Here is a 27,981-nt window from a genome sequence, read left to right on the forward strand (position 1 = left end):
GGCTTGTCGTCTAGGCCCTAGAGATATCAATGTATAATAAAAATGTTACTTAGTAAATGGTCTATGGTTCTAGTTTTAGTGAATATTAATTATATTTAAAATGAAAATAGAAAGAGTTAAATGTCATTTTAGTCTCTGTGGTTTGGGTCATTTTGCCTGTGTAGTTCAAAGGTTTCATTTTTCGCCTGTGGGTTCAAAAAGGTTTTACCGTTGTCATTTTAGTCCACTAGGTTAACTTAATCTATTATTTCTGTTAACGAGAAAGGCAATTCGATCATTTTATATGCCCCAATTGCCCTTCTAGTTCACAGAATTACATATACAATGACCGAATTGTCATTCTCGTTAACAGAAAAAATGGATGAAGTTAATCCAGTGGACTAAAATGGCAACGGTGAAACATTTTTGGACCCACATGGGAAAAATGAAACCTTTGGACTAAACTGACAAATGACCTAAACCACGGGGACTAAAATGACATTTAACTCAAATAGAAAAGTAAATAGGGAAAACCACTTAAGATTCACAGTTTGAGCTCATGAACGGACTAGTTTTGTAAATTATCTCAAGAAAACAGAGTTTTTTCCCAAACTAGTGTTGGTAGAAAAAATATTTACCATTTTGGCGTTCTTTCAAAACTATTTACCAAAATAGTGTTTTTATTCATTTTGTATTTGCCTTTTCTTTTAATCAACAAAAAAAACTTATTATTTTTTCTTCTATTAAATCAATCCACTGTTAGCATTTTTATTCGTTTATAAAAGAATAAAAATGGAAAAGAATAAAATTGTTTCTTTCTTTTTCCTTGTTGACTCTTTTTATTTACATATTAATACCGTCTTTTAAAAACTTAAACCTCTACAAAACAATAATTCTTTTTTTTTTCAGACTATATTCCTCATTCAATGAATGTAATATTATAATTACATTAGGAAGTCAAGAAAACAGTGAAAAGATATGATAAAATTATTAAGTCTTTGACGTGAGTAAAACCATTAAGTAATCATTTTTTTAATCATATCACTAAGTTAATATTAAAAAACAAATTCGTTGTTCATAAATTCATATCATTTTGTTTTTGAAATTGTTTTTTCTTGCTATCTTAACCCAAGAATGCTAGTATAAGTTTCACTACAGTTATAATGTTTGATTAGTTTTTTTTTGTATGTTTTTTATTTCATTATTTAAATTTAATGTGAATGATTTTATTAGTTTGTCTTTAACATGGGTTGGTTGAAAAAATTATAACAAGATGGAAAAGGGTATAATATTGATTTAATATAAAAAATAATAAGTTCTTTATGTTTATTAAAAGAAAAAGTAAATACAAAATAAATAAAACATAAATAATTTGATTGAAAAAAAACATATCGGATTTATTGAAAAAAGGTATAATAAAAAAAATAAATAAAAACATACACAGCGAATTGATTGAATAAAAAAAGAATAAGTCTATTATGTTGGTTAAAAGAAAAAGACAAATACAAAATAAATGAAAACCCCAATTTTATAAATAGTTTTAAGAAAATACCAAAATGATAAATACTTTTACCACTAATACTAGTTTGCTAAAAAACCTCAAGAAAACAAAACTTTATTTGCATTCAAGTCTTTTAAACAAAGAAGCAGGAGTTTTTCCCAAACTAGTGTGGGTGTAAAACTTATTTACCAAAATGGGTGATTTGAAAAATATTTACCAAAATATGTATTTTTTAAAAAACTTATTTTTCTCACTCTTAATCTTAATCTTCTTTTCAAAAACATAAGAAAAGAGTTTCACAATAAATAACAAAAATCTATATATATTTTGTTGGATCATGATAGTTTGGAAAAAAAATTAACGTTTCTTTAATTTTGCTATGAACATTTTTGTTTTAACTGAAAAAATATGTTTCTTTAAACATGTTATGAACATTTTGTTTCTAACTCTTTTAAAATGCAAACATGTTTAGTCTTTGATAAATATTTTCTAGCTATTTTATAATACTTATTTGTAAAACAGAAACACTTTTATACTTTTTTTTTCTTTAATCAACTCATTATTTTTTTTATATAGCTAACTTATTATATTTTTATTTTTATAAGTTTAAAGTATTACTGATTACATATTAATCTAGTTTTATTAATTTTTTTGTCCAATAAGTTGATGTTCATGCTTGATAGGAGTAAATATTACCATTATCTTCGCTTTCGTTTATAATCCGGAAATTACATGCGCAAATTTTATATTAAAATTATTTATCTTACATAAATATAAAGGGAAAATAAAAGAAAAACATTAAAAAACAAAAATGAAAGAATTAAAATAAGTTAGTTAAAAAAATAAAATAAACCGTATAATGAGTTGTACATAAATATAAAGGGAAAATAAAAGAAAAACATTAAAATACAAAAATGAAAGAATTAAAATAAGTTAGTTAAAAAATAAATTAAAAAGTATAATGAGTTGTTTGGGAAAAAAAGTGATATTGAATAAAAATAAAAGCAAAAAATGCAATGTATTTGTTTAAAAAAAAGAAATAAATAAAAACACTCATTGGTAAATAATTTTTTAAAATAACCTATTTTGGTAGTTATTTTTTTCACCACCACCATTGTGGGAAAAAACTTAAAAGAAAACATATATTTTGGTAAATATTTTTCAAATCACCCATTTTTGTAAATATTTTTCCACCACCACTCTCTTTTGGGAAAAAACTCAAGAAGCAGCCCTAAAGTTAAAGTTAGATGTAAGACCATGGGGTATGGTGGAATTTGGGTTGGGGCTTGGGTTGGACATTTGGCGACACGTGTATCTTGAATATTCTCAACCCAAAGCCAAGTTTTCAAGGGGTATGGTTGGGGCTTGGGTTGGCCGTGGCTGGGCGGGTGGCTATGCCACATCAACAATTATTTTTAATATATATTTATATTTATAATTACATAAAAAATAAACATACATATTTTTTAAAAAAAATACATAAACATACATAATAATTATCAAAATGAAAGACAGTCATTCTTCGTCGTCTTCGTCGGTTTCGAACCCAGGAATCGTTGAAACATGTTCCACCAAATCAGCTCGAAGGTTTTGATGTATATCCCTTGACTTTATTAAAAATTCATTTGCCGCTTTATCTTCGTCTGTTACGTTACCTGGTTGGGGGTCATCGTCATCATAGTAGGTAACGACCGCTCTACCTTCATCCTCCAAAATCATGTTGTGAAAAATGATACATGTGTACATCACGTTTCCAATCTGATCCTTGTCCCATAGTCGACAAGGCATTGCCAATATTCGCCACATTTTCTTCAAAACACCAAATGCTCGCTCGACGTCTTTACGTGCAGCCATCTGGACCCTATTAAACTTTAATCTCTTTGGATCTGAGGTACCGTGTCTTGTGAACGATTTTACGAAAACCCCCCACTCTGGGTAAATCCCATCAACTAGGTAGTACCCGTATATGTACTCAATCCCGTTTACAAAGAAAGTTCCTTTGGGTCCTATACCATTTACCCGATCATTGAAAAGAGGCGAGTGGTTTATGATGGTAATATCATTATGTGAACCTGGCATACCGAAGAACGCATCCATATCCAAAGATATTAGGACGCAACCGCTTCAAGCATGATGGTTGGCACCCCGTGAAATCCACTAGTGTGAGCGCCTTGCCATTGGGTAGGACAAAGTTCCCAGGGCCATTTCATACAATCTAAACTACCTAGCATCCCGGGTAGCCTATGATAATCAGCGTGATGTTCCAATATTTGTTGCATGTCACTGAAGGAGGGCTTTCTCAAATATCTTTTCTTATAAAGTTCTAGAATACACGAACAAAAGTTGTGAAGAGTTTCTCTAGCTACACGTGCAGACATTTTTAAATAGTCATCCATAATGTCCGAACTATTGCCGTACGCTAACTGCCTAAGTGCGGCCGTGACCTTTTGCCACGTACTAAATCCTAATTGCCCGGTTACATCGGGGTTTTGTTGGAAATAATCATATTTCTCCTCAAGATCTCTAGATATTCTTAAAAATAAGTTTCTACTCATACGAAAACGACGCCTAAACATTTTTTCATCATACTTAGGTTCCGCTGAGAAGTAATCGCTTACCAACAAATCGTTAGCGGTGTGCCGTTCACGAGCGATGTACCTTCTCCTCCGTTTAGGTTGTTGAGTCTCTTCCTCATCGTCTTCGTCTTCCACGATAGCTTTCACCACCGCCGCGATCGTTTGTAGAAATATTTCCGCACCATCGTCAGATGACGATTCAGTATAACTTGAAGAACTCATGGTAATATTGTGTTTTATGTGTTTGATATTGTGTGAGAAAAATGTTAAATGTGGTAAGTATTTATAAAGGAATTTTTTTTAAAGTAGCCCCCAACGGCTACTTTTAATGGGCCAATAATCCGCTAACTCAATTTGCTCCCCCGCCCCACGCCCGGCTTGAAAGCCAAGCCCCAAGGGGCCACACCCCAACCCAAGCCCACCCCGAATGGTGTCTTGGTGTAGAAAGAGAAACTGTCTGTATAATCCTCTTCAAACCCTTTATTTCCAAAAGTTACCACTCATTCACATCCCCCAAGAATCACGGGATTATCCCCCATTTCCTCATCACTTTTTTTGCTAAAAATTATCATCAGTTAAACCCCAAATCAGGTTTCCAACATCCACTTGCAGAATCACAAGATCTGTTCATCTGATCACTTTCAAGGTATGTTCTTCCCAGATCTTCAATCTTGACTCTTCATATTATGTTTTGACTGAAATCTGTAACTACCCATTTGGGTTAAAGATCTAAAAAGCTTAAAGATTTAATCTTTTTTTATGTTTTGTTGAAAAAAAAAAAATAGAATCTAGAGCACATAAATCTTGAAAAGTTTCGATTCACATGGGTAATTGCTGTGCTACACCATCTACTAGTGACGAGAATAAAAGGGGGAAAAACAAACCTAACCCTTTTTCATTGGATTACGGTGTGTCTAATCCATCTGGTGCTAATGGTGGTTATAAAACAACTGTTTTGGAAAACCCAACTGGAAATGAGATTGAGAAAGCATATGATCTTGGTAAGGAGATGGGTAGAGGAGAGTTTGGGATTACTTATATGTGTACGGATAAATCGACGGGTGAAGTGTTTGCGTGTAAATCGATATCGAAAAAGAAGTTGAGGACTAGAGTGGATATTGAGGATGTGAAGAGGGAAGTTGAGATTATGAAGCATATGCCGCCGCATCCGAATATTGTGAGCTTGAAGGATACCTATGAGGATGATAATGCTGTGCATTTGGTTATGGAGTTGTGTGAGGGTGGGGAGTTGTTTGACCGGATTGTTGCTAGAGGACATTATACAGAGAGAGCGGCTGCTGGTGTTACTAAGACTATTGTTGAGGTTATTCAGGTGAATTTATTATATCCGAAAAGATTTATGTTTATCCTCTTTCGAGTTTCGAATTCTTTTGATAGAATTCATAAGTTGCTTCGAAAGTGACTATTGCAAATTACGATCTTGGTTTTAAAAGGCACACGGTACTCAGGGCGCATCTGGGTCGAAACTAGGGTTTGTAGGAATCTAAAAATAACCAAAGGGATGAAGAAATTATGAAAGTTTACTTGATAAAATGGTTTATTTGTAAAACAGATGAGGTAGACGCCAATTCTGGTTGTAAATGAAGCTTTTTTTGGTTGTACATTGAACAACGCCTCGCGTATGTGATGTGCATGCTTTTCGCACCTCAGCGTTTGGGACTTAAACGCCTTGGAGCGCTTAGCCATTTTTAAAACCAAGATTGTAATATGGAGTTGCAATAATTAGCTTGAAGTGATTGCAAAAACTGATTATGAATCTAACTGGATTCCGATAAGTTGATAGGAAATTATTGTTTGAAAACTTATGTTTCATATAAATATGAAATTGCCTAAATATTTACAACTTTAAGCACATATTTATTTGACAATTATATTTAGAATACACATTTAAACAGTAAACACTCTGTTAGTTTTGTTTTAAATTAATGGGAAAAACACGAATTCATGTTCTAGTATCTCATTTATTTACCAAAGTTACATTTTAAATCAAGAGTAAATTACAAAAATCGTCCTTTATGTATGTCACTTACTGCAAACTGTGTCCTTTGTCTTCAATAATTACAGAAAACGTACTCGATGTTTGCAAACCCTTGCAAGTTATGTCCTTTAGGCCTAACTTAGTTAATTTTTGTGGTTAAATCTGACCAAATGGACCCCACATGAGGGTATTTTTGTGGTTAAATCTGATCAAATGGACACCACATGAGAGTAAAATGACCAAAATACCCTCATGTGGGGTCCATTTGGTCAGATTTAACCACAAAAAATTAACTGAGTTAGGGCTAAAGGACATAACTTGCAAGGGTTTGCAAACATCGAGTACGTTTTCTGTAATTATTGAAGACAAAGGACACAGTTTGCAGTAAGTGACATACATAAAGGACGATTTTTTTGTAATTTACTCTTAAATCAATGGGAAAAAGATGAAATCATGTATTTTTCTTGCATAATTTTGATTTCTGAAATTTCGTATAACATACAAGTTTAGTCCAGTATATATGAGAAAATTTTCATGATTTTAGACCAAAAGTATCAAGTATGATGGTTCTTTTTGCATTTAACTTCTCTAAAATCTCAAACGAAAAGTAGTGTTTATTTTGTATATTCATTCAGTTATTTACAAAAATGATCGTTGGTTAGCAACAAAAGACGCAGTACAATGAGATTTACACGAGTAGTAGTTCTTAAATTTCTTTTATATATTGCAGATGTGCCACAAGCATGGTGTTATGCACCGTGATCTTAAACCGGAAAACTTCTTGTTTGCAAACAAGAAAGAAACTGCAGCCTTGAAGGCTATTGATTTTGGGTTATCTGTTTTCTTCAAACCAGGTACAAACAAATAACACGGCCTAATCTTATTTAATATACAAGACTTCATTATAGTTCTATGTCTCTATTTATTTGCAATTTAATTAACTTGTTTATTTAATCTCTTACAGGAGAAAGATTCAATGAAATTGTAGGGAGTCCGTACTACATGGCTCCCGAAGTCCTGAAAAGAAACTATGGTCCTGAGGTGGATGTTTGGAGTGCTGGAGTAATCTTATACATATTGCTTTGTGGTGTACCACCCTTTTGGGCAGGTCAGAGCACCGATAAATCTTTATTTTTTGAGAAACAAATGTGTCGACATGCCAACCTGACCCTTACGTATCATACAATTCCTCCATTTTGCCACCGATATTAAAAGTTGTTAACCACTTTTATCCTTGAACTATTCAAGACACGGTGTAATGTAATGTAATGAAACTGAAGTAACCTTGATGTGATTTTAAACGCAAAGCTAATCGGTATTTTGTATTATGATATGGCCCCATAAATCCCGGATGGTTATTGCATAGTTATCAAGTAAATCATCATCATACTCAGTAAATCCCACCAATAGCAAAGCAAAGGTAGGGTCTGAGGAGGGTAAAATGTAGACAGCCTTACCTCTACCCGTAGGAATAGAGAGGCTGCCTCCAGTGAGCTCGATAGTAGTTTTTCATCAAGCCTTGGACATAAGGCACATAACACTCATCAATCGGGACAAAGACCGATTTGTGCATGTACCCTTTTGTCTTCTAGCTATCGACGCCACCACATGATGCATGATTAACCGCCCTCAGCTTTTAACGTTATTTTCACGAAATTAGTAAAATAACGTTAAAATTCGTGCACTTTCAATTTTGTCCCCCGATGGCCCACACATATATACATTATATACGCATACCGCAAGCGGGGCGTGAGAGTTATGAAGTAAATATTGATCCTTAATGTGAAAACATAAATTTTCTAGTGGTAATGTGTTTATTGAGTTTTTATGCGATGACTTAAAAGTTAATTACCATTTTAATTTCAGAAACCGAACAAGGTGTTGCACAAGCAATCATTAGATCCGTTGTAGATTTCAAGAGGGATCCTTGGCCCAAGGTATCCGATGCTGCAAAGGATCTCGTCAAGAAAATGCTCAATCCTGACCCAAAGTTAAGACTTACTGCCCAAGAAGTTCTAGGTATACAAATTATTTTTGTTTAATATATATTTCTTTTTTGGTCTATTAGTTGCATTTGTTTAAAATTTTCTAAATCTTGTTTTTTTTTCCTTAACTTCTTCTTCAGAGCATCCTTGGATACAGAATGCCAAAAAGGCTCCAAACGTTTCCTTAGGTGAAACCGTTAAAGCTAGACTAAAGCAATTCTCCGTCATGAACAAGCTTAAGAAGAGAGCTCTAAGAGTAAGAACACGCATTCATGGTTTTGCTTTACGAGATGACAATTTATCGTTGTGTTCTTTAAGCAATTTGTTTTCAAAATTTGCAGGTAATTGCTGAGCATTTGTCTGCGGAGGAAGTGGCGGGCATAAAGGAAGGTTTCGACTTGATGGACACAAACAAGCAAGGGAAGATAAATATTGCCGAGTTGAAAGCCGGCTTGCACAAACTCGGACATCAAATCGCTGATGCAGATGTTCAAATACTTATGGAAGCTGTGAGTGTCTTAATTTGACTTTGACTTGTGGTCTTAGGGATGGTTAGGTTCACGTTATGTTTTATCTCTTACGGGCATTTGACCCAAGTGTTTGACTCTTAGTCAATGACTTGAAAGGTGTTGAAACTTTTTTACGTACAGGGTGATGTTGACAAAGATGGATTCTTGAACTATGGAGAATTCGTTGCAATTTCGGTTCATTTAAGAAAGATGGGGAATGATGATCATCTTAAAGATGCGTTCGCGTTCTTTGATAAAAACCAAAGTGGCTACATAGAGATTGATGAGCTAAGGGAAGCTTTAGCTGACGAAGATGATGAAGCCAACAATGAAGAAGTCATTTCCGCCATCATACATGACGTCGACACCGACAAGGTCATTTTTTTTATTTTTAATTTTTAATTTCGAAAATCCTAGATTGGCCACTATGATCATCTTCTAACGAAATGCTATTGGTTGATTATTGCAGGATGGCAAGATTAGTTTTGAAGAATTTACGGTGATGATGAAGGCGGGAACAGACTGGAGGAAAGCATCGCGACAATATTCGAGAGAAAGATACAATAACTTGAGCTTGAAATTGTTCCAAAATGGATCAATGGATTTGACCAATGAGGCAAGATGACTAAAAAAATGATTTTAGATTGAAGTGTCTTGAAGTACTTACTTTATTGAGGTTTTCTTTTGTTTTGAGAAAGATGTGATGTGATGAAGGGTTTGGATTTGTGGTTGTAAATATGGATGTGTTTACTTTACATATCCTTAGGGCCAGTATTTTCTTCATCTTTTTGTTTAGCTTCTTTAGCAAATTGGATCATGTAAAGCATGCTAATTTATAACAAGTTTTCCTTTTCTTTATTTTTGGATATGGTTGGTCTATGTGGTGACCTTAGAGGTGTACAAAAAAACCGGTTTTATTTTAACCGGTTTTTTATAACCGAACCGGTTTTATAATCGAACCGCCGGTTTGTGGCTGGTAATCTGAAAAACCGGTTAATCACTGAAACCGGTTTTTAAAAAAACGTTTTTTTTTTTTTTTTTTTTTTGGCAAAAACCGGTTCCAACCGGTTACACTGGTTATTGTTTAAAAACAGTAAAATATAAAACATTGTTTGGCTCATTGACTACACAACCACACCCCCATCACTTGAAACCTTTGTTGCCCTTGGCCTGAAACACGTAAACACTCCATCATTGGCGCTCGTAACCCCTACCACCCAAAACCGCCTCTTTATTGCAATCCACTCAAACCCAGTTGCATCAGGACCAGATCGACGATAATACAAGTCCATGTCACCGTTTGATTCTTTCCGGGTCCTGATTGTGATGAAGACGAGTAACGATTTTATGTAATGAATAATCGGGTTGACTCTTGATCATGGTTCCTATTTGAAGACCACTTAAATTGTTGTCAATTATGAGTGTTTATTGATTTAACATATTTTTAACGTCACTTAGTATTAAGAAAGAACCAATTTATTACGACTAAACAAACAACTGAGACTAAAAGTGTAATTTTTAAGAAGTTTGAATTAGACGTGCAATTTGACATTACCAAAGGAACAACAATGTAATTATTCTTTATTTATATCTATTGTATAATATAAAGTGGGGCGGATCCAAGATTTTTTTACTGGTCGTACTATTTGATAATGTTAGCTGGTTCAGTGTCGGGAACGTATGTAATACATAAAAACAAGTATCAGATACTCTCTTCACCAAATGTCCTTGCAAGAACAAGCTCCATCAACAAATCTATGAAACCGAACTCTATCCCTAACGACAATTTCTCGCTCATAAACCCTGCTAATAATCTTGGTCACTTCATGGCAATCGTCACAAACTCTAAGGTTCTTCACTACTCGAATCACCACCGGGGCTCGAGTCTTCATTAGCCCATAGGCAATGGCTAATCTTTCACTATGCTCACAAAGAGCTTCCTCTTTCACTTCATCACCCACATCATGAAGCACACCCAAGACATTCGGTTTGTGGCCCGAAGACTCAACCCGTCTCAAAATATCACTCAACACTTCCTTTATCTCCTTTGACTCAGGGTGAGACCAGTCCCCCAACACAAACTCATGTACGGCTCCATCAACTTCTATGGAGCTGCATCCTGGTACTGTTTTGAGCCCGTTATCCCTCATTTGTTTCCTTAAATGGCCCATTTTAGACCATTGTGAGCAAGCTGCATAGAAGCTCGAAAAAAGGGCGTAATTATCTGGATTACACGGTTCCAACTCAAGTAGTCGTTGACCAACTAACTCTCCTTGTTCCATGTTCTTGTTCTTCTTGCACGCTACAAGAAAAGTCCGCCAGATTACCGGATCAGGGTCAATGGGCATGTTTTCTATGAACATGTAAGCTTCTTGCAATAAGTTGGCCCGGCAAAACAGGTCAACCATGCAACTGTAGTGTTCTATTGATGGTTGAGTTCCCGACTCGAGCAAGCTAGCCCAGTGTCTTTGACCCTCGTTGACTAGCTGACCATGGGCACATGCTTGTAACACACCAAGGTATGCTACGTGATTCGGTTTCACCTGAAAAAGATTTCAATCATCGTTAATTAATCTCGAACAAGTCGAACAAAAAAAGTTTATATAGCTAAGAAAGAAACGTGTCAAATGGCCAGATGATTGCATAATGCCACAACCAACCCTATTCTGGCCCGTTTAAACTACCTTGGATTCTTCCATACTTGCAAATGTGCTCAAAGCATCCTCTGCAAGCCCATGAACCGCAAACCCGACAATCATCGAGCTCCAAGCTCTCGAATCTTTAATCACCATTTCATCAAAAACCTCTTTAGCTTTTTCTACACACCCACACTTCACATACATATTAAGCAGCGCAGTACTAAGCTTCGTATCCATCGCAATCTTCCGCTTCTTAACATAAGCATGCACCCAGCTCCCAACATCCAATGCCCCCAAACCACCACAAGCAGAGACCACAGTAGCCATAACCACTTCATCCGGGTCAACACCGGCCTTTTGCATATCCCCAAACACCTCCAATGCTTCACTAAACAAGCCAACTTTAGCATACCCATCAATCATAACACTCCAAGCAACCAAACTTCTCTCAGGCATTTCATCAAACACCTTCCGCGCACACTCAAACTCCTCACATTTCGCATAGAAGTTAACCAGCGAACAGTGCAAAAACGAATTCGTTGAAAAGCCAGATCGTATAACACGTGAATGCACCTGGGAACCCTCTAAAAGCGCCGGTAACATGGAGCAGGATTTCAAAACAAATGAAAGTGTGTAAGTGTTGGGGTTTGGGTGTCCCCTGCTGATCAAAGTTTTGAAAATGGAAAAAGATTGGGGTGAGGGTGGGATATGGGATTGGGAGAAGGCTTTAATGAGGGAATTGTAAGAGAAAATGTTGGGATTTGGGGTTTGAAAGAGTAGTTTTTGGGCGTATTGGAGGTTGCCGAGAGGAGAGAGAGCACAAAAGGAGATGATTTTGGAGAGAGAGAAGGAGAGGGTGGAGAATGATAAGGGTCGAGTGAGGATGTGCGAGTGGATTTGGTGGAGAACTCGCATGTTTGGACATTTTTGGATCAGAGATGCAAGTTTGTGTTCTTGTTCCTCCAGATCTTCTGTGTTTGGAGCAAGGTGATGCAGTAGGCTGTAGAATGGTTCGGTTTCACGTCCGGATTTTCAAAACGCCAGTGAAAGTGTACAGGTGGGCCACGATGTCAATTGTGTCAGGTTGATGGGTTGTAGGTTGGTAGGTTGAAATGTTCAATCCGAACCCGGCTCATATTATTATTCGAGTCAAAGATTTCAACCGTAACACGACTTATATAAATTTAGGTCAACCCGAACCCGATCCGTTTAACCCATATTTTTAAAAGAGTCATATAAGTTGACGATTTATAAGCGAGTTGTTAAGTTTTAAGCGGGTTATCGATAATATATGTAATGATGAGTATGAACGTAATAAATAAATAATATAATGTGTCAAAACTAATATTATTATCTCACATGCATATATAATAAAAATGTGTATTGTTTTATTTTTCTTTAACGCTCTGTTCCCGAGTTAACTTAACGTGGGATAAAAAAAGAAAGTAAAAGTGAGAAAGGAAAGGACGAGAAAGGAAAAAAAAAGATGTTTTTCCCACCATTTCCTCCCAAATCGGAATGAAAGAAAAACTAAAGAATTTAGCATAGTTTTTCTTTCATTTCCTTCCTTAAATGAAACTCGGGAACACGACATGTTTTATTTTTCTTTCTTTTCCTTCCTTAAATGAAACTTTAAAACACAAAATATTTTTACTTTCTTTTTATTTTTTTTCCAATCCTCCGTTACTAAGGGTCTGTTTGGTATGTAGTAATGGAATGGGCGAGGGAATGGAATGGGTGAGGGAATGGAATGGGTGAGGGAATGAAATGAGTCATTACCATTCCATTGTCTTGTTTGGTTACCCTGTGAGAATGGAATTATACATTACTTTGTGTTGTTTGGTTGACGGAAAAAAGCAAATGAATGGAATGCACTTCATTGTAAATGACAAAAATACCCATGTCTTAAAATAAAAGAAGTTTACCAACTTTCACAAAATTTTCCGATTAAAAATTATAACAAATTTATAGTATAAAACTAGAATAAATTTAACTAACAAAATTCAAAATTCATTCAAAAGTTTCCAACCAAAAAAAAAAAATCATCCGATAAGCGTCAAATAAAAAAAATAAAAATCATCCAAAATTTGCAAACTAAAAAAAATAAATAATATTCCAAAAGTCATCTTATATCACGTCAAGCAATATATTCAAACATCTTCAAGCATGTTCTGTACCCATTCAAGCCTGCGATCTTCATCAACCTTAAAAAATATTACCATCAACTCCTCGTTTTGCGCGAGCTTACATACAGCCTTGTTACACTCCCGAGTAGTTAGACCTTCAACTTTATTCATCTCCGCAAAAAGATTGTTACGGAGTTCCTCTCTATTGCTCTCCGTTCCAAAAATTCTATTGAAAGTATCTGAAGCCCCCCTAATCTCTGCACCGATTATTTCTGCAGACTCTTTCAGGCTATTCATCAAAGGATCCCAACTGTTGCGCCTTTTTCTCTTTCGCTGGGTACTTGACTCTTCTCTAGAAGCATCATATGAAGGGCTGTTTAATGGTTGATTAACATCCATATCATCTAATCCTTCTCCGCCGGCTTCCGGTTCTTCTCTATTTATGTCTGATATAATATCAGCAGCTGTTTGGGCATCTCTTCCATTGGCCCGGTCCTTTCCAAATACATTACACAAGTCCCAGTAATGAGGGAATTTCTTTGTTCTCCATCTTGCTGCATTTTTGTGCACCTAACAAGCCACATCACCATGATTGAAGTTAAATGAGCTATAAAATTAATATATAGAAACAACGATTATAAAAAGATACAATCTAAAATGATTAGGCATTACCTGTACATAAGCTTGCCAAACAGGTTTGGGAGCGTCAAGCATGTCGTTATCGTAATCCCAACCAAAACCACTTGTATTATCCCATGCTAGCATATCATGTATCGCAGACCAGTCACTCTTCATTGTTTTTACGCGTGACTCTATATGTGGCTTTGCTTTTATGCCAGCTCCAGGAAGTAAGATTGCTAGTTGTCGCTCCACCGCATTGAAGAATCCAGGTTTAAACCCATTATCTGATTTGTAATTAGAACCTGAATTGAGCACATCAAGCATGGCTGCAACAAGCTTCTCATCTTCATCTTCATTCCATTTTTTTTTATTTTTTCCTGGGCCCCTTTCAGAATCGAGCTGTGATTCCATAACTTCACACAAAAAATAGCAATTTTGTATAAATAATAAAACATTCAAATGCTGTGTAAGTAACAAATATAAGATAAGAAACACATCAAGTTGTTCATCTACTTCGACATACTTAGACGCCTTCAACTTTCCTTCACTCTCCAACTTGTTACAAAGGGTCATGAACGTTGCCCTATTCATTCTTAGTTGATGAAGACATGTGTCGTCACTTTCGTACACCAATCTATGCATGTATTCTTTTCTCTGAGGGTAGAACATCTTGTAGCGAGGTCTAGTTGGACACATATCTAAACGTATACTAATAACTGTTTGTATTGCTTGAATATACCAGGAAACCATGTTTAGTATATGAAGCCACATAGCACAAAACGCAGCTAGTTTTTTTTTGTTTTTTTGTCGGTTGAGCTTAAGTCTAGACATAACTTCAATAAAAATCCAAGACCTAAGAAAAACAAAATCAATAAGTTGTATTTATTTCATTAGACAAAGTTATTAAGCTAAATACAAATATTTTTCAAGTCCATGCCCGACCCGATAACCATGAATCATGTAAACACATATATATATAATCTATATCATTAGACAATGTTATTAAGCTAAATACAAATATTTTTTAAGTCCATACCCGACCCGTGAACCATAAATCATGTAAACACACATATATATATAACCTATAATCAAAACTTACTGGATGCATTACATAATCTTTTATTTTCCACAGGTGTTGACAATATTTACAGGTGCTCTATTGGAGAAGCAAATTGTATTCTTATGCTCTAATCTAGTACATATGTTATCACTGAATGCAAGTTATTTTCTTTTAGAGGAACCCGAACTCGACCCGAACTCGAAAATCGTTTAATACATATGAACCCGAACCTAGACCGAATATTCACAGGCTGACCCGAACCCGACCCGTTCAACCCGAAATTTTATTATTTTTTTATTTTTTTTTTCAGAAAATTAATATATTAAAATTAACATCTACTAAAAAAACACAAATTAGATAATAAAATTACATTAAAATCATAAAAACTTATGTGAATTTCTATTTTTAAGTTATAAGTATAGCATAAAATACACACCAAATTTAGTTTTTAACATAAAACGTATTATAAAAAATATAATATTATAGAAATGGGTTAAACGGTTCAACCCGTCAACCCGACCGGGTTGACCCGAACCTGACCCGTTTAGTTAAACCTCAAACTGACCCGAACCCATTTAGACTAAACCCAAACCCGCGAATTACATGTTAGATTCGTGTCGTGTTTTCGGGTCGCGTCAGAAATTCACACCCCTACTTTAGTGTTGTCAATTATTCCTCTGATCTGCCCCTACCACTGGCAGAGCTTCTTGATGCCGGTACTAAATCCAAGATTAAATATTCATTTGTTGGTTTATAATTTATAAAGTTCAAAATTCCCAGCCTTCAAGTTCAATTCTTTAAAAGTGTATGCATGTTATTCTCAGGTATTGCCAAATGACATGCTGGACTACCTGGATGCACCTGTACCATTTATTGTAACTTCTCAAGCTAGTACTTATTCTAATTATTCCAATGCTCAATTGTTAATATCATTAATTACCATTACATTACATAGTTAAATACTCAATCAACTCATCGCAAGCCTAAACGGTCTCGGTACACACTGCACAAAGCTTGAGCTCGGACTCATCAAAATGAGCTTACAAGGCTTGAGACTCGTGATAAAGGTCGTTTAAGCTCGGCTCATTTCATTTCTATCTTTTACCAATCCAATCCAATCCAATCCTAAGTAGGTCACAAGCAACCCGTTCATACCTCTAATTCTAATCACACAAACAGCCTGCAGTCGTAAGTTGCTGGCATGTCAACCCAAAACTGCAGCAACATATATAACTATAGTTGTACATGAAAATGGACGAACACATCAGTGGCAACTATTTTCCCCATTTAATATTCTTTTGAGTGACAAAAAACAGGAACTAAAAACGGGTACCGGTACCGAAAATACCCGGTACGGGACAGTTTGGTACCGGTATTTGAGTGAAAATACCGGTACCATACCGGACCGATACCGAAAACTTCAAAAGCGGGTACCGAATTGGTACCGAAAATATTTCGGTTTGGTAAACGCTACCGGTACCCGGTACCATTTGCTCATCCCTTGTTCTAATGGCTCAACAAATTTGAAGCTATCAATTTTGTTTTCAATAGAAGCATAAACATTAAAACTATATTTTTACAATACAAAGAAATACTCTGTACTATGAACAACTAAAAAAGTGATACATGTTATTACTTGTGAGAGTGAATGGCTAATTTAATTAAGAGAGGAAGTTGAATAAATCAGGTTCAAGTGGTTTACCAGATTCGATGCAATGACATGTTCTATCAAAAGTAATACAAATATGACTGGTGATTTAGGGTTCTGTACTATGAACAAGAAACATGCTTACCACACAAAGTTATACATCCAAATAAACAAATTCAACAGCAGCATGTGAGAGTTTGAGATGATTAAATCACAAGAAGTAAACAGGTTAATATACAATGAAAAAACATTTACCTGGTTTTGTGTTTGATGACGAAAATCCAAACAAGTAACTGGTGATTTAGGGCTCAAATGCTGAAGCTCTGCTTGCTGATGAAGATGAAAGAAATATATAACCAGAGATCCTTGATTAGAGGAAACGAATCAGCGAGGGAAAATAGGTGAGGATGAGGGCAAAATTGAGAAGTCTCTTATCTATTCCGAACGGAATGAAAAAAAAATAGGGGGGGTCGCTGGAATACTTTTTGCCATATTTAGAGGGAATGGAATAAGGTAAGTAATGGGTTATTCCTTTCCTTTTAGCAACCAAACATTCTTATTTGTATTACCCCTGAATGGTTAATTCCATTCCTTCTCTCATTACCTCATACCAAACACTACCTAAGTGGAACACAGTGTAAGAGTTTGAAAGTGAGATGGAGAGGAAACGTGTGTGTTTGAAAGTGCCATTGGCAGCTCGTGTGGTGTATTTAGATGTGTTTGAGAGTATTAAAGATAATCTTATTTTTTTTCTGTCGTGTGACCCAGTGGTGATCGGTGATTGGGCATGGTAAATTATTTATTCTAAAAGATTAAAAAAGTGATAACTTTCATTCTTTTCTAGATAGGAATGGGTAAGCGATCAACTGAGATTACTCATGTAATTTATTGAATATTATGAATAAATGTGAAATTACCTTCCATATAAGTTGTTGGGACTAATCTTGTCATAACTCAAAAGTTGGAGAACGCTAAGTGTTTTAGTTTATTTAGGTTTCCTAATTCTAGTCTAGAGATGTTTTCTTGGGCATCAAGGTTTATTAGACAGGTTTATCTAGTTTGTTTGTTTATTTTATTAATAGAGTTTGAGTCGGGTTAGGACTAGAATAAGTTTAGTATAAATAGATGATTAGGGTCATTGTAATTAGTGTGCTCTCATTGATAAATTAATAAAAGAGTCGAACAAGTTTGTTCATATTGCGTGCTTGTTTATTCGATCAAGGGCCTGATTTCCAACAATTGGTATCAGAGCCTGGCGGTTTTGAGAGTCGTTTTCGAGAAAGGGGAGCACCCCTAGCGGGGTGCAACGCCGTTGCGACGGTAAAACCACGGTACATGAAGAAATAAAAAAAATATGTAGAGGTAGCAATGCCGAAGTCAGTCTGTAGAGTTGGAGCTTTTATCTAGGAAGAGAATATCGGGTTGTGACGTAATTAAATTTGATTGTGAATGAGATATATTTGCAATTAATTTAACTTGGTGGCTTGGTGATTTACATCATGTGATGAAAGTGGAACTTACGTGGCAATCCAACAGCATTCAAACAATATTAATTGCTAATTACATGCAAGAAATTTCATTGCATAACCGATCAAAGAGTGACGTCTGATCGTATTTGGCAATGATTGCCATGTTAAAAATCAAGCAATGGTTTACTTAGTAGATTAGCAGGAAAAAAGAAGGTTCAAGGCTGTTTGGTTATTAGTTGCAGGTTTGAGCAACTAGTATATATTCGGTGACAACAGTAGGTTTTGCAGGTGCCTTGATCGTGTTGTTTCGTGATAAGAGGAGACCGGCGTGTTGTGTGAAAAACGGGCGTAAGGGATCCGTCAAAGCAGGTGGCTTTGGATTCGGTTCGTTTAGCAGTTGAAAGAAAACGTTATAAGCGGGTGGCTTTGTTTTCTTGGTCGGTGGAGAGGCCTCTTGGAACAAGTTTGATTGGGAAAGGTACAGATGTCAAGATAATGGCGTTGGAGTTCAAATCGGGTGACTCGGATGTGACCGGGTAGAGGTCGTTGATCCGTGATGAGTCAAGATGTTAGTGAACGTTTCCAGCGTAATGCCATTTGACATGTTACATGTTACGGGCGTGGTGTTTTTTATTCGGGTTAAACCGAGACATTGGACGTGATTGATGTGAAGATCGGGTGTCCGTTAGATGTCATAGTGGTTCGAAAACGAGGTGATTCGATGCTACGGTGAAGGCGTAAACAAACACCGATTAAGGGGGTGATTGTTAGATTATTCGGGTTTGTTTATGGGTCACGGGTCGGTGCGTTATCGGGTCACGGTTTAACGAGTCTCCGGATAATGGAGCAGCTCTAATGTGAAGAAAGTTATTGACAAGATTAGGGGGGGTGAATGTTGGGACTAATCTTGTCATAACTCAAAAGTTGAAGGGTGCTAAGTGTTTTAGTTTATTTAGGTTTTCTAATTCTAGTCTAGAGATGTTTTCTTGGGCATCAAGGTTTATTAGATAGGTTTATCTAGTTTGTTTATTTATTTTATTAATAGAGTTTGAGTCGGGTTAGGACTAGAATAAGTTTAGTATAAATAGATGATTAGGGTCATTGTAATTAGTGTGCTCTCATTGATAAATTAATAAAAGAGTCGAACAAGTTTGTTCATATTGCGTGTTTGTTTATTCGATCAAGGGTCTGATTTCCAACATAAGTTACTATTATCAATTTATCATAAAGTGTGTTTTACAAACCAAATGTATTATACATATACTTCTATATTATATAAATAGTTATTTAGGACCAAAACCATCCAAACTACTTCATCCGTCCCATTAAATGCGTCTTATTTTGAATTTTCAAAGTCTTTATTTATAAACTTTAACTTTAATTATATATTTTTGTGTTATATAAAACTTGATGAAAATTAACCCAATAAAAACACTTGTAAAACACACTCAAATTATATAACTTTCATCAAGTATTATCTAACACAAACAAAATTATTTTAGGTCAAAGTTTATAAATAAAGACTTTGAAAATTCAAAATTGAACACTTTTAACGGGACGAAGGGAGTATCAATTAACATAGACAAACGGTTCACCGTTCATTACTATATCATTCAAGTCGAGGGCCTTGCCAATAGCAAACCTCTGCACAGTTGTGCATGCCACATCATGTGGCCCACATGGAGCTATAAGTCTAAATACCCACCTCCTCCCTCACAAGAGAAAAGCATGTTATTCTTCCTAAACTCACTCTATACTCTTCCGATAGATTTCATAAGCACATATTTTATCATCGGGGAGTCTAGTAATAGGGAGAATCTTCTCTCACTTTAACGAAGCTAAGTGTGTGCTACCTGTGACATATATTATGCAGTGGCGGACCCAGGAATTTTTCTATGGGGGTGCGGAACATTTTTAAAAATTTTAGGCCCCTAGGTATATAAGTAAAAAAATCGGTTCGTATCGGGTCGGGTCGGGTCGGGTCATGTAAAATAAACAAACATCAAACTAAATTTATATAATTATCAAAAACATGTCAAACCATGTTACAAACGTAATTAAAACGTCGACGCCCTACGGGCTTCATTTTTTGAAATCTATCCAAAATATCATCTAAAACTAATTTCTTAAGCAATTCTTTCTCTATATAACATCAGTTCATCGCTCCATAACATAATATTTCAATTTTAATTTTCAACTATTCAAGCCCTAGAAATCATAACGTAAGTTGTAATCACCCTAAAAATATATAAACAACATAATCACCCTAAAAATCATCTAAACAACCATAAACAACGTCAAAACACATAAAATTTCAAAACTATTTAACAACTTTATCACCCTTTTTTCTCCTATAATATCAACCAAAATCATCAAAATAACAAAGAAACTTACCCGTGTTCGGATTCCAGTTAGATTTGGTGTCAAACGACGGTGGTATGGTGACTGATTACGGTGGTCGCAGCTGCTGGACTGTTGTCGCTGGGTGATGTTGTTCGTTGGCAGTGCAGGGACGCAAGAGAGAGAGAGAGAGAGAGAGAGAGAGAGAGAGAGAGAGAGAGAGAGCGGGAGAGAATTTCTAAAGGTTTTGGGCTTTAATTATTTTATTATAGTTTGAAATATTGTTGGGTTTGGTTAATGGGCTAAGACTTAGTGGGCTAGATAGTTAGGAATTATAAGTGTGTAAAGGTATGAGTATTTGGGTTTAGTTAGTTAGGTATTAAAAGTTATATAATTTAGGTAGTATTTTTTTTTTTAAATAAGAGTTTTTTAGTAAAAAAAATTTAAAATATAAATTGATAATACTTTTTACCTAAGGGGTGCGGACGAAAAATTTCAAGGGGTGCGGACGGGATTTTCGACGGAATTTAGCACTAAATTTTTTTTTCTCCGGGGGTGCGCCCGCCCACCTTAAGTTTGGCTTAGGTCCGCCCTTGATATTATGTTGATAATTTTAATGTTATCAACGGATTTTAGGGTATTAGATTAACTTGTTGATCGAGATAATAACGTCGTTGTTTAATCGAGTTAGGTGACGCGGGAGTGCGTACTCTTTTAACACGAATGTTATTCGGGCTTGATAATTAATATAATTTATTTGTTAATAGATTATATTGTTTTGGGTTAAATATATTTTATATTTATTATTATTTTTTAAGTTGATGACATTAATTAATGTTATGACATTAAAAGTCAATAACATTAAAAGTCCATTCACGTTAAACATTAGATTGTTTTGGCCCAGGAAAATGAGTTTTTCATTTGGGCGATGACAAACAATTCAATGAATGTTGGGCTGTGATGGCCATTATGATTTTGGGAAAAAGTATTTTTATTATACTTCACTTAATAAAAGTCCATATTTATTTTAGCAATAATGGATTTTAATAATCTTAACTATTGTCCATTAACCGACAACGATACCAACTTTAAAAATTCTCACTGACGGTCTCATCTTTTCACATATTGGCCTTCAATGGACCTTGACTAACTGAACCCTAACGTCGTTAGTCTCCGGTCGCCGGAAAAACGTTTTTGGTCGGAAAAAGGTTTATAAAGGTCCGATCTATAGTTACAAACAGGTTTGGGATGAAAACTTTGAGTTTTCCGACCAGGTTCTATGTCTCCTTTGTTTTTCTTTTTCGGGTGTTAGCCTCGTGTAACAATGGGTGCTCATGTTAGGCTGCAAAAATGGTGGTGGTGCATCACGGCGGCTGAGAGGTGGTGCGGCGTGGTAGCAGCGACAGCCGCCCTCGGCGGCTCCGGCCGACCGAACGACGACAGTGAAGGTGATGGGTGGCTCGGGTTGTTTTGGGTCACGATTCGGTTTCGAGGGTTGAAGTTCATGTCGGGTCAAACAAGTCAACTCAGTCTCGGTTCGGGTTTGGTCAAACATGGTCAACGGCAGAACTGGTTCGGTTCGGGTCTCGGCTTAGCTGCGGTTTGGGTCAACATAAGTCAACTCGGGTCAAACCTGGTCAATTCAGTCAACTCGGGTCAAACCCGGTCAACTCAGTCAACTCGGGTTAAACCCGGTCAACTAGTCGACGCTAGAATTGGTAAAGATTTAACGACGCGTTTAAACTTTTATATATAGATTAGTCTCGTTTTATTTTAGCACGAACCGAGCTCGAACCATAGTATCGTGACGTAGTTGGTATAAGCTTATATATATATATATATTGATTTAGTATTCGACACTTGATGAAAAATTATATATATTGTGATTGAATTATTGTTGCGTTTTGAAAATATATCGACACTTTGATTGTCGGGATCGTCCAAAAACAGAGGAAACGCTGCCCGTTTTTCGTAAAAATTCGTAACCCGAAACGTATTTATATTCTCAAAACGACACCTATCGAGGTTCAAGTATTTTTTTCATAAATTAAATATATATGTATATTTATTTTGGTGACGTTTTATAACTTATAAAACGAATTTATAACACTTCGACAAATACGGGTTACTAGTTAACGAAACCCGAGAACTTATACAAAATAAATATAATTATTTATATTTATTTCAAAATGTCACACCCTGGCTTTGCGGAAGCGTGGGTTTATTTGGTGTGACTTCTTAATACTTTAGCTTAATCACAAAAAAGCTATATGAAAGTAAAACCATGATGTTCATCCATTTATTCAAGTTTAAAAAGTAAAACACGACAGCATTGTTTTCAAAAGTCGACACATACAACGGATTACAACATGACATAATAAAAACATTGTTCATACGACACACCTAAAAGACTTGAATTTAAAAACACAGTTTAAGACTTGTGACTCGTCCAGGCAAAAGTCACACTCCCTAAACTCGGATGACATCATTTCTCCTACGCAGCTTGACGACATAGCATACCTTGCCAGATCCCTAATTTCCTGAAATACATGTAATTTGAAAAATCAACAAAAAGTTGAGCGAGTTCATGTAAAAGTGAGTATGAGTAAACCTTTAAAGTACGTATAAAAGTCCCTGGTATGTAGCAATAAGGAAAAAGAGATCACCAATGGGTTGCAAAGCCACTGGTATGTGTAAGAAAGTGCAAGGAAACTCAAACCTAGCAAATTTGTTACCGGGCTTCGGCTGGAAGACACAACCACCTCTATGGGCCGCCTCGGCCTCACGGGTGTGGGCTCGCTACACCCAAATAGATCTATCACTCTTGTGTCCCTCGGTCCTAACAACGAGGATTAATGGCCTCAAGTGTTGTACCCACCCCTCACATGATCTAGTAGTATAAACCTTCCCTACGCTAACCATACCATGTAATAAGTGTTTGTAATAATTGTCGCATGTATTTCACCCCCGAAGTATAAAACTGAAAACAGTAAGGAGAAAAGGGGGGGACATGAACTCACAGAAGTGTGTCTCGTGAAATAGTCGATCCCAACTCAACCTGCTGCGTGACGACCTACACGTACTAATTTCTATTAGACGGACGGCCGTGCCTTGGCTTAAGGTTTTACGTTTTTGGGAAATAGTTAGACAACTATTTCGTATTCACACTTCTAAATTATTTTATATTCGTATTTCCTTCCCAAGGATGGGGGTAATAATACATGTGTGTTTTATAATTCCGAAAATATATTTTTAAGTCTCACTTGAAAAATATATTTTAATTACTTTGTCTAAAATGTTTTTAATCCCAAAATATATATATATTTTTCCCAAAAATATTATATTTTATTTCATAAGTTTTTCCAAAATAATATTTTCACAAAAATGTACAAATAAGAGTATTTTTCCGAAATATACATAAGTTACATTTTTAAAGTTCGCGTTGTATTACGATACTTATATAACTTAAATATTTATTTTGTGAGCGCGTTGGTATTATTTTGGAGTCGTAATTTCACAGTATTTTCATGTTATATTATTTTTACCCTAAAAATAATATATCTAGTTCACAAAATAATCACACAATCACACAAGCGTCTTATTATAAAATATATATTCTAAATATATATTTAACAAGTTTTATTTATGAAAATCCACCTCCGGTACTTGGTATTTTGTAATAAAAATCATGGCGAAGTTTATTTTTGAAAAACAAGTTAAAAATATATTTGTAAATTTTTGTTAGAAAAATATTTCTAAGTGTTATATTTCTAGAAAAATTTCGCCAGAGTTTCCCCTGTAAATGGAGGTGTCCATGCTTTTAGCATATCATTTTTTTTAATTAAAAATCAATCAACCCATTTAACAATCAACAACTTACAATATTTAGTCACTAATCTTGACAAAATAAGAATAAATCATAAACTCATGAACTTGAAAGTTTTGTAAAAATATGTAGTAAATTACTAATATGTTTAGTAGGTCTTGTTATCTTTAAAAATAAGGTTAGTTTCTTGGAAACTTTATTTTTAAAGAACTTGAAATTACACAACTTCTAATCAAGATTCACAAAAATATTTCTTTATGAAATTTCCTGGTTACACAAGTGTTTACACACTTGTTTGTTTACCAAAAATGCTTCTACTTCATAAAATATCCGGGTTTTAACAAAACTAGTATCTTTCACTTGGTTCTTCCGAAAAACCACTTGTAGATCTTTAGATCTACAAGTTTATAACCTTATTTTTCAAGAAAAATTATGTTTATTCAAGTTTCAAGTTCATGGTGGATGGTTTCATCATCTTTCATATTTCTAACACTAACATCTTACTAGTTTATGTTCTTAAACATGAACTAGTATGTCTAGATGATGATCCATCTTGTTTCTACTAACAAACAACATCAAATAATCATAACTACACAAGATTTACATGATTTACACACATATCTTTTCTTTGTCCACCCTTTATTCCTTTATGTTCAAAATTAATGTAAGTTCTTTAGAGTTTCTTAAGTTTTAACCATTCAATCAACTATTAACCACCAAAAACAAGATCAAGATGATGATTAGAAGCACTTACTACTATGTAACACCTCGAAAATTTACGTCCAATAATGTATTGACACGTGTCATAGGGTTCCGGTATGCGAAAACATACTTTAGAGGGACTAAAGTTGACAAACAGTGAAAACTATGGAACGTAAGGGTCCAAAGTGTCAACAAGGGATAAATAGACTCTATGATAACCCTACATAATGTTTATAACCCTAAACGGATGGATCATGGATCATACGAAGCGGAAATTGCACGAAAGTGAGGAATTACAAACTATAGGGGCTAAAAGTGTCAACATGTTGAATTTATACCTCTGAGTGATCTTTTGGCAGACCCAAAGCTTTGTAATGCTAAAATATACTCACTAGAATATGTGGTAAAAATTTCATGAAGTTTCGTTATCGTATGAGAAAGTTATGGACAAAACCGTACTTGAGGGGTTAAAAGCGTCAACGTCGAATTTCATGGCTTTTCGGGTGAGCGCAAAGTTAACCGAGGACATTACCATGTTGGTAAATGTCCCAAGGTTCTTAAAAACCAAGTTTGGGGGTTTACGAGTCAAAATTAATAGCCAAAACCTCGCGTGCAAAGACAGGGACCAAAGCTGCCAAGTTTGTCAAAGTTTGGACCTGCAGAACCCCAGGGGGCCCGCCTGGGCTACCTTAAGCGGGCTGCGTGCCCATGCCAGTATCAGAAATTCGCGAATTTTTGCATTTTAGTCCGAATTTTGAGTGGGAAACAGCTATGAGCACCTCCTAATTGCACCAATCAAAGCCCTTGCATGTAAGGACACCTGTAGACTTCTCCAAGCACCTGAATTCCTTTATAATTCTGATCAAATCACCATTCTTGAGGCACATGTGATAGTAACAAGAACACCCACAAGCTTGCAAGAACTCACAAGGCTTTCCAGGAGCAATCTGATCGACAAGGCAACCTCATAGTGCTATCTAGGCTTCATTAGGACCTTTGTAAGCATTCATATCATCCTCTAATTCGTTCTAGCTTTGATTATTAGCCAAAAGTCAATCCGTTGTTCATATAGTTAGACTTTTCGATTAAACGAATTTGGCTCTGTCATTTCTCAAATTGAAACCACTTATAAGTTGGTATTTATGTGGGAAACAAACCCTCAAAAGGGTATTCTCTGATTCGCACTCTAAGCATGCTATTTGTCGAGTCAAAGTTGTTCTTAAAAAGTCAACAGAAATTGTTTTTGTGAAATATAGCATAAATGGTAATGTAGATGACATGCAATCAGTTTGATCATCAAAAATAGCTTTATAATGAATGTAAGAATGTGTTTTATCATAATCAACTCGACAATCTTTAGTATAAACTCGGATCGAAACCGAAAGTCTTATAAAACGACTTTTTCGTTGACTCTCGATTCGGATCCGTGCATGCGTGTTTGAGATCTGTATTAGAGTTTATTTTTGACCATTTTTATTTAAGTGTAACTCTCTGGAATTTTTACAACTTGAGTCTATGCTTAACCGATTCATATGCATGTTTCCGATTATGCTTAAAAGTTGACTATTTTGCCCTTTTTGATATAAAACGTGATTTTTGGAAAAGTGAAAGAGTAGAAATCTTTATTACTAATTTATAAACTTGCACCGAAAATTTGAGATCAGTTGGTGGTCCAGATTTTGAGTTATGGCCGATATCGTAAAACTATATCTTTATGTAACATAATCGGCGCATTTAGCGTATAACCTATTTAAGGCCACTTTTTGATATAAAACTTTTTACCCACTGATGTTATATAATATTTTGGGATTTTTGAAGATTTTTATTTAATTTTTGGTTGATTGTATCATAGGTCGCTAAGTTGATTCGGTTAATGACGGTTTTGACCGTTTAAGCCATAAAATGAGTTTTATAAATCCTTTTGACCCCAAACCTTTTCCTACTGATTTTATTTGTTAAATAAGTTATTTTGAGCATTCTGGAAATATAAAAATCTCAGCTTTCTTTTAAAAACCCGGAAACGGCTCTAAATCGCATTTTTAGCGTTTTTAGCGCATAGTAAGCGTTATACTCATGTTAAACATATAAGACTCATACCTACTGATGTATTTAGCATATTTTCATATAATAACAGTAAGTATAAGATTTTGAACTCAGATTTCCAGTTTTGACATTCTTAGCCCTTGTGAAATTACTAAAATACCCCTACGGTGCATAGTTTGATTTTAAATGATAAGTTTTGTATACGGGTCATACCCTACTGTTTTAACATGTCAAATTAAGTATATTTACTGTATAAATCAGACCTGTAACTCAGATTTCCAATTTAACTCTTTTACAATCTTTTAAATGACCAAAATGCCCTTATAAGGCATAAATTGAGTTTAAATCTATTCGGGGCATAATAGAACATAACTTGCTGATATTATATCATATTTAAAGCATATTATCTCAGGGAACTTGCATATGACTCTTTTGGCTACCCGTAACGCTCTTTTAGCGCTCGGTTCGGTTTATGTAACTAGTTTGCATAAATTGACCGAAACGGGTCAAACGTTATCGTTTTGGTTTCAAAATCCAGAATGTATTTAGTATACCCATATTATACAAGTATTCAAACTTGTCGGGTCTATATCACATTCTACCGGTCTCCGCTTAATCGTGCGCTTGTACCGTATCGTCCTTATAACTATCCGGTCTAAGCTTAGGCTTACATAAAGACCCGTTAGGAATCTAATAGGTTATTATAAACCTTTGTTCCAGAATAGGAGGCCCAGTAAAAGCTATCTACACTTGCCAATTTTGATTCATACTTACTCAGGTAAATACATTTTGACTTATTTTCCCTATACGGGCTTGGGGTACGGTATATAAAATACCGCTTGATCGAGCGTACAAATCCTGCACCCTTGGGTGTTCAGTTGGAATAATTTGATCGGCTCGTTTAAACAGTCTTGTTTTACTTTAAGCCTTTGGGGGGTTAATGACCGTGTCCCGGATA

At 35.3% G+C, this 27,981-nt stretch overlaps 3 protein-coding genes across 3 annotated transcripts; 1 reads left to right on the plus strand and 2 right to left on the minus strand.

Annotated features, from left to right (window-relative positions):
- Positions 1-4,531: 4,531 nt before the first annotated feature.
- LOC110885524 (calcium-dependent protein kinase 7) lies at positions 4,532-9,407 on the plus strand. Its single transcript, XM_022133224.2, has 9 exons — positions 4,532-4,702; positions 4,842-5,389; positions 6,786-6,909; positions 7,020-7,163; positions 7,922-8,074; positions 8,181-8,296; positions 8,382-8,549; positions 8,691-8,924; positions 9,019-9,407. Exons 2-9 carry the CDS (start codon positions 4,880-4,882, stop codon positions 9,172-9,174), a joined length of 1,605 nt encoding a protein of 534 aa, XP_021988916.1. The 5' UTR covers positions 4,532-4,702; positions 4,842-4,879; the 3' UTR covers positions 9,175-9,407.
- Positions 9,408-10,100: 693 nt separating this feature from the next.
- LOC110885523 (putative pentatricopeptide repeat-containing protein At5g40405) lies at positions 10,101-12,222 on the minus strand. The gene is made up of 2 exons (XM_022133223.2): positions 11,234-12,222; positions 10,101-11,092 (listed from the first exon to the last, which is right to left on the minus strand). Exons 1-2 carry the CDS (start codon positions 12,101-12,103, stop codon positions 10,265-10,267), a joined length of 1,698 nt encoding a protein of 565 aa, XP_021988915.1. The 5' UTR covers positions 12,104-12,222; the 3' UTR covers positions 10,101-10,264.
- Positions 12,223-13,182: 960 nt separating this feature from the next.
- Positions 13,183-17,295, minus strand: LOC110885525 (uncharacterized protein At2g29880). Its single transcript, XM_022133225.2, has 3 exons — positions 16,899-17,295; positions 13,987-14,348; positions 13,183-13,884 (listed from the first exon to the last, which is right to left on the minus strand). Exons 2-3 carry the CDS (start codon positions 14,344-14,346, stop codon positions 13,339-13,341), a joined length of 906 nt encoding a protein of 301 aa, XP_021988917.1. The 5' UTR covers positions 14,347-14,348; positions 16,899-17,295; the 3' UTR covers positions 13,183-13,338.
- Positions 17,296-27,981: the final 10,686 nt, after the last annotated feature.

Source organism: Helianthus annuus, chromosome 10, assembly GCF_002127325.2.
Source record: "Helianthus annuus cultivar XRQ/B chromosome 10, HanXRQr2.0-SUNRISE, whole genome shotgun sequence".
Taxonomy (NCBI): Eukaryota; Viridiplantae; Streptophyta; class Magnoliopsida; order Asterales; family Asteraceae; genus Helianthus; species Helianthus annuus.

What these genes read in the sequence shown, in the direction of transcription:
- LOC110885524 (XM_022133224.2), top strand. Translation starts at nt 4,880, where the DNA reads ATGGGTAATTGCTGTGCTACACCATCTACTAGTGACGAGAATAAAAGG. An exon ending in TTAAGAAGAGAGCTCTAAGA is followed by an intron (nt 8,297 to 8,381) that starts GTAAGAACACGC and finishes CAAAATTTGCAG; the next exon opens with GTAATTGCTGAGCATTTGTC. An exon ending in ATGACGTCGACACCGACAAG is followed by an intron (nt 8,925 to 9,018) that starts GTCATTTTTTTT and finishes TGATTATTGCAG; the next exon opens with GATGGCAAGATTAGTTTTGA.
- LOC110885525 (XM_022133225.2), bottom strand. Translation starts at nt 14,346, where the DNA reads ATGGAATCACAGCTCGATTCTGAAAGGGGCCCAGGAAAAAATAAAAAA. An exon ending in TTTGGCAAGCTTATGTACAG is followed by an intron (nt 13,885 to 13,986) that starts GTAATGCCTAAT and finishes GTGGCTTGTTAG; the next exon opens with GTGCACAAAAATGCAGCAAG.
- LOC110885523 (XM_022133223.2), bottom strand. Translation starts at nt 12,103, where the DNA reads ATGCGAGTTCTCCACCAAATCCACTCGCACATCCTCACTCGACCCTTA. An exon ending in CAAGTATGGAAGAATCCAAG is followed by an intron (nt 11,093 to 11,233) that starts GTAGTTTAAACG and finishes AATCTTTTTCAG; the next exon opens with GTGAAACCGAATCACGTAGC.